The sequence below is a fragment of the Tupaia chinensis genome, unplaced genomic scaffold (assembly GCF_000334495.1).
Source record: "Tupaia chinensis unplaced genomic scaffold, TupChi_1.0 Scaffold000365_1, whole genome shotgun sequence".
Classification (NCBI taxonomy): domain Eukaryota; kingdom Metazoa; phylum Chordata; class Mammalia; order Scandentia; family Tupaiidae; genus Tupaia; species Tupaia belangeri.
In genome coordinates this window covers 2,312,704-2,319,531 of record NW_006159862.1, presented here as the reverse complement: position 1 = coordinate 2,319,531, position 6,828 = coordinate 2,312,704, and the positions used below count along the sequence as shown (strand labels likewise).

At 54.2% G+C, this 6,828-nt stretch overlaps 1 protein-coding gene across 1 annotated transcript in view; it reads left to right on the top strand.

The window, feature by feature from the left end:
* LOC102468739 (multidrug and toxin extrusion protein 2-like) overlaps positions 1 to 6,828 on the top strand; it is a 79,669-nt gene that overhangs the window by 377 nt on the left and 72,464 nt on the right. The window contains exons 2-3 of the mRNA XM_014589618.2: positions 29 to 219; positions 300 to 405. Coding sequence (XP_014445104.1) covers positions 29 to 219; positions 300 to 405 — 297 coding nt within the window. The remainder of the gene's footprint in view (positions 1 to 28; positions 220 to 299; positions 406 to 6,828) is intronic.

The window sequence follows — 6,828 nt, the reverse complement described above, 5'->3', positions numbered from 1 at the left end:
GCCGAGACCACCCTCGCCGTCCCCGCAGCCGCGGCCGAGACCCCAGCGGTTGCCTGGGACAGCCTGAGCGCCGCCGCCTCCTCCGAGCAGCCCTCCGAGCAGCCCCCAGCTCAGCCCTGCGCCCCGGGCTGGCGCGGTCGTCTGTTGGGCTGGCGGAGCGCGCTGCCCCGCGACCTGCGGCGAGAGGTGGCCGAGATCCTGGCGCTCGCGGGCCCGGTGGTGAGTGCTGCCCCACGCCGTCCTGCGCGCTCGCCCTGGGAGGGAGGCTTGGCGTGAGCGCGCCCTCTCCTTCCTCGCAGTTCCTGGCACAGCTGATGCTCTTCCTTATTGGCATCGTCAGCTCCATCTTCTGTGGGCACCTGGGCAAAGCGGAGCTGGACGCCGTCATGCTGGCTGTCTCGGTACGTACCTGGGCCGGGCACGCGAATCGCACCGTGTCTTAGCGCGTCCTCACGCGTCTGCCTTTGCAGGGTCTGGGCCTGGCGTTTACCTGGTCTTCAGATCTGCAAGTGCAGCGATGGGTGTCCAGAAATGAGTGTGCTGGGCGTTCGGAACCCCTCTGAGCAGAGCGTCAGGGCTTGCAAGGAGTCCAGCAGGGTTACTCCGTATCTACTGAGCAGAAAGAAGGGCATTTTTCTCTGTTAAGAAATGTGACCTCCAGACTCAGGTCACTGAGGTCTCTGCCCCTAGCAGAATTCCGCAGCTCACTATCAATAGGGTCAAACTAGTTCCCTTCTGCAGGAAAGTGGCCCATGGCCCCAGGCCCGTGGGCCGTGGGTGGAAATGACACCTCCTTTGAATTCAGTCTGGTGAACACTGGCTGTCCCAGCTTCCCCTGACCGCTGTGTGGAACCTCCCAGGGATGTCCCCTGGTGCCGTCTGCAAGGTCCAGGTTCAGGTCCTCTTCCTCTCCTGGCTTCCCAACTGGGACGCCCCATGGGTCCTTCCCGGGAGGCTGATCTGGGCTGAGACCACTCTTGCGGGGATGACACCTCATGGCAGCTACCCAGCTGGGTCAGGGAAGACCTGGGCACCTTCCGGTTCCACTTCTCCCTGTCTGCTTTTGTCTTTGGGGTGTGGGTTTTCCCTCCCTCCATCCCAGGATGGCCTCTAGATCTAGTTCTGACCGCACCCTGCAGGTTGCCACCGCTCCGCGGGACACACAGTAGGTGTTTGGTGTTTGTGTTTTAAGTTCATTTATTTACTTCTTCCATGAGCGAGAGAGTAGCACCCTCTTCCCCCCGGCCCAGCCACCCTGATCTCGGGCACACCCGGGCTCCAAGTGCCCAGGGAGCTCTTCGGATGTGAATCTGGAATCTTCCATGTGAGGCAGCCTGACCCAGCCTGTGCCTTATTGCTCCATCACCATCCTCCCCCCCCAGGGTGGAAATTTCAAACTCTGTTTTCAGTGTCTCTTCTCACCCCTTTGTCTCTAAAGCCCTGGAAGTCTGCATGCTCGTCCTCCCTGCCCTCCGACCTCATGGAGTTGGCTAGGTCATGGTCCCTTAATCCCGGGCCAAGCAGTCACGTAGCACCTGACCTCTCACCTCCCCTCCACCTGCCACTGCAGACCTGTTCCTCGCCAGCACTGGCCTTCCACCTGTGTTCTGGAACCTTCTTTAGCCCTTTCACCCTTCAGTGTTCTACTCCACCACGATAAACCCACCCAACCCAGTCTCTCCTCTCCTGTAAGATCAACACCCGCCGCCCCTCCCCTCCTCACCCAGCTCCTCCTGCAGCTCTGCTAGCGTGCTCCGCTGCCTGTCCTGCCTCTCCTGCTGTCTCTCCCACCTCGTGCCCTGCCCTGCCCTGTTCTAAATGTTCCCTGTTCGTCGGTGTCTGCGTCCTTGACCTGGCTTCCAGCTCCTGTGGCTGACTGCGGGATGAACCATCTGGAATATGCCAGGGACTGCTCCAAACTCAGAGTTCAAAGCCACTGCCTGGGGGTCACCTAGGTGCCCTACCTTGTCCCAGGACATCTTCATCCGCCAGCCAGGCCTCAGGGGCGTTTCCCACTTCCTTGAAATCACTCCTCTTGTTTCTCTCTGACTCCCTTGGTCGGACTTCATCCTGCAGCCCCCTCTCCCCCAGCTCCACTTCCATCCTGCCCCTTCCCCTCCCCTGTGCCCTGGCAGCTGTGCCCACTGTCCTGGTCCTGGCTGTGCTGTGTCTCTGTGCTTCTCTGTCCCAGTGCACAAGCTTACATAGGTCGTCTGCCATCTCTGCATAGTCTGCGTTAGGGTGCAAGTGTGGGGGGAGGGGGTGAGTGGGACCGTGAGAAGTCACCCCCTGAGGGGATGGCCATGCCACAGTCCCTTCTCCCCATTCTTCTCTCGGGATTTTCGGTGTGCACACATGCACCTGGCATGATTTTCAGGCCCCAGGACAGGGATTCTGACCACGCTGTGGGCCATGTGGGATCCAGTATAGTCTGCGTTAGGGTGCAAGTGTGGGGGGAGGGGGTGAGTGGGACCGTGAGAAGTCACCCCCTGAGGGGATGGCCATGCCACAGTCCCTTCTCCCCATTCTTCTCTCGGGATTTTCGGTGTGCACACATGCACCTGGCATGATTTTCAGGCCCCAGGACAGGGATTCTGACCACGCTGTGGGCCATGTGGGATCCAGTTGCTTTAACCTCCACGCCACCTGCTGGCCCTATTCATTTTTGCTGAGCTAGGTTCTTGGCAGAAAGCGGGCCTAGCCGAGCAGTGAGAGCACGCACAGCTCAGGAGCACTGCCCAGACCCCAGCCAACGCTCCCGACTGCCTCCTTGCCTCGCCCTCACCCCCTTCTGCATTTCCATTCTGCAGCCTGGTAAGCGTATGAAACATTATGGGCATGCGTGTGCTCGAGTGCGAGGACTGGCGTGGGCCTACTAGGCTGAACACGTTTCTCCGAGTGGGGAAGGCTGTGGATTAGAAATAGATGCAGTAACACACAGAGACACACGAGTATAGAAAAGCCAGGATCCGGGAGGCCCAGCTTCTCTGATGGAGAGGTTGCGACCCGAACGACCTCAGGTTTGTTCTTTTAAAGGGCAAGAGAATGGGGGAAGCGGAGATGGGATGCAAAGCCAGTTGTTCGGGGGTGTTAATCTGAAGATGAGAAAACACTGGCGCCGTGTAATTCCTCTGATCTTTTTGGGGGGAATCTGATAAACACCTGTGGCTTCCTTCAGCCTCATACTGCCCTGGGGTGTCAGCAAGAACAGGGAGATGGCCAGGACAACAGGCAGACAGCGCTTCCGTAGGTAAATGCTTCTCAATAGCCATGCTCGAGCAGCTCACGAGGCACATTTCTGCATGCATCTGAAGCTCCCCTTTTCTCAGCTTGCCCCTCTCTACCTACGACTGCTGTTTTCTTCATTATTTCATTAAAACTATTTAAAAGTATATCTTAGTGGGGAGGGCAGCAGGTGGCATAGTGGTTAAGGCACTGGACTCCCTCCCATAAGACTGACCATGGTTCGAGTCCTGGGCCTGCTGGCCTGAAGATCGCTCTGGGCCCATGGGTGCGTGTGTGGAATGGAGGAGAAGGAATTACGGTTTAGTCATCCCCCCGGGGGTATGATTTCTCATCTTCCCTCTCACCGTCTCTCTCTATCTCTCTTCAGCGAGCACACACACCCTGTGGCAAAAGTCTAAAAAGAAATATCTTGGGGGCAAAGTAGCTTAAGATATTGTATGTGGCTCTAGTTATTTCCTTCTTTCTTTCTCTCCGTTCTTCTTGTAAATCACCCAATCATAGAGCATAGAAAAGATTTCCTATTTCTCTTTTTATCTAATTATTTATCGTCATTTTCAAGTCACTGGCTCTGGGACTTGAACCATGGTTGGTCAGCAATGTAAAAATAACAGGAATAGGGGCCGGCAGGTGGCGTGGTGGTTAGGGGCGCTGGACATGGTTGACCACGGTTTGAATCCTGGACCTGGTGGCTTGCTTTTTTTTTTTTTTTTTAAAGAATTATCGATTTTGGTTTTTTTTATTCATTCATTTTTTATTTTAATTTGACCAGAGAAAGACACACACACACACACACACACACACACACACACACACAGAGAGAGAGAGAGAGAGAGAGAGAGAGGGAAAGTGAGAACCTGTGGCTTGCTTTTTCACTTTCCCTCTCTCTCTTCTCTCACTCTGTCCCTCTCTGGTCAAGTTAAAATAAATAAATAAAGTTAAATAATAAAAATAATTCTGAAAAAAAAAAAGCAAGAATGAGAACAGGAATAGAGTAATTACAAATCTAAAATGACACAGAATGGCCTGAAGCCAGTGTGGGGAAGTTCGTCTGCAGCTACAGTCTGCCCTCGGCCAAGGGGGCAATGACACTTCTATTGGCTGTTAAACTGTACCTAGCTGCTAGCAAGACTAAACTGTACCTAGCTGCTAGCAAGACAATAGACTCCATTTCCACTTCATTCACGAAAGCCAGATACACTTAAAAATCTGTTTGGAACCAGCGGATAGTGTGATGGTTAAGTTGCTAGACTCCCATGAAGTCAACCACGGTTCAAGTCCTGAACCTGGCAGCTTAAAACACACTGGGCATGTGCATGTGTGTGCCTAAAACCCCAAGAGAAGAATGGAGGAGAAGGGATTGCAGTGTGGCCATCCCCCCTGCAGGGTGATTTCTCCCTTTCTGTCTCTCTGTCTCTCCAGGGAGCACACACACCCTGTAGTAAAAATCTCTCTCTCAAAAAAATATATTTTTTTTGTTGTTTACCTTATTAAAAAAAACTCTCTATAGAATGAAAGGATTTCCAAACCTGGCCATGCTGCGGAATGTTCTTTCATCTAAAAGAACATTTACTTATACCCCGTGTTGTTCCACAAGGAATCTGAGTTAGTTTCCAAGATGCCTCTCCTGCAGAAGGATGACTACTAGCTGGTGGAGTTGGGTCAGACTCCTGGATGGAGCACGTCTCAGCCGCAGGAGGGCTGGCTCCGGCCACCTGCACGGTCTCCCCCAGGATCCCTCCTGCCCGGTTCTTAGATGGTTCACATTTCACCGTTTACTCAGCGAAGGAACCACCTCCATACTGAGGCACAGAGAACTTTCTCTTGTAAATTCTCATGCAGCAGATGCTTCAGTGTAGGAGACAGAGTTCAGGACAGGGTGCCCGGAGAGATACAGTAGCGATTCTTGAACCAGTTTTTATTACAGTGACCTCCCTTGTATGGGCGAGGGCTGGGGTCAGCTCAGTTTGCTGTAGGCTTGTGACAGTTGGAGCAGGGGTCAGGGACAGGTTGCGAGTCCAAGGCTGAGGCTCTGTGGCCCACTGACTTGACCCGGGGATCAACTGTGAGCTGTAGAGTTGGAGGGACATCCTAAGCCAACCCAAGTCCCTTTACAAAAACAAACAATCAAAAACAAAAACAAAAAAACTTCTCGTGTGCCTTTTTTTTTTTTTTTTTTTTTTTTTTTGCTGTAAGGTGTATATGTTTGCTGGAGAGACAGAGGGAAAGTGAGTAACCACCCCCTGGGGGGAGGGCCACGCTGCAGTCCCTTGTCCTCCATTCTCCTCCTGGATTTTTGGGCACACCCGACATGATTTTTCAAGCCACTGGGCCCAGGACTCGAACCACGGTAGGCCATGTAGGAGTCTAGCGCCTTAACCACCATGCTACCTGTTGGCCCTTGTGTGACTTTTTTCAAAACAGAAAACTTTTCAGGCATTGTTGTGCTTCCCCCTTCTCTTCCTGGAAGGCTGAGGTGTTTGGGGGCACGCGTCTGCTCAGGCGTGGAACTCGGCGTGGGTGTCGCACCCCACTCACTGCATCACGACCCCTGCGGCTCACTCAGACCCTTGGACACGGACGGTGGCCTGTTCCTCAACTCCTGGGCTGGGGTCTGTGGTTACCAGGCCAGAGTCTCAGTCAGCGAAGAAGGGCACACTCCGGGGCGAGCCCAGGGTGCAGCGCACCTCCTCTGCCGGCCCCCGCTCCCCCTGCCTCCCTCGTGGTCTTACAACAGCACCCTCGGGCCCTGCCCCTTACCTGCAGTGACTTCTGTACCCCCGTCATTTGGGCGTGGGTGAAGTCTAGTCCATCGAGAGACAAAAAGTAGTCCCATTCCTCACACTTCCCAGCTTCAGGTCTGGCCATCTCAGCGGCCTAGGTAAGGGGTGTTCACTTTCTGTGAACAACTTCTTGTGGTGACCCTAAAGTGGGAATAGTGATCCTCACGCCATGTGTTCATGGAGGGCTCAGGACAGCGCCTGGCACAGAGTCAGTGCTGGAAATGTTTGCTGTGTCACTGAACGTCCATCCTGGTGGCAGGCCAGGGCCTTAGCCTCAACTGCACACGTGTAGTTTCTGTATTTTTCTGCCAGAGGGTCTAAGAGAGACAGCACCCCAGTGGGCCCTGGTCATGCCACAATCCTTTTCCCTCCATTTCTCCAACTTGTTAGGTTCTGGGTCCAGGCTGGGATTTGAACTACCGTTGGCCGTGTAGGATCCTATTCCCTCTGTATAACACGTCACCTCTGTATTTCCGTGGCCCTCACTTTCTTTTTTAGGTTTATTTCCTATACAAGAGTGTGTGTGCGGTGCGCATGTGAGAGAAGGGTGGGGGAAGACAAGTACCTTCAACATGATCCCATCATGCTGTGCTCCCTGCCCCCCAGCCTTCAGCTCCTCGGGATTTGGGGCATCTGTGCACACGCCTGGTGGTTAGAGCCAGGAATCCAGACCTGTGGCCAGCCACGTGGCTTCCAGCACTGCAGGCCCACGTCCTACTGCCTGTGCTGTGGCAGCTGTTTATTCATGATAGATCCCACGTGCTCACATGTGAGAGAGAGAGAAGAGGGGTGGGAGGGAAAG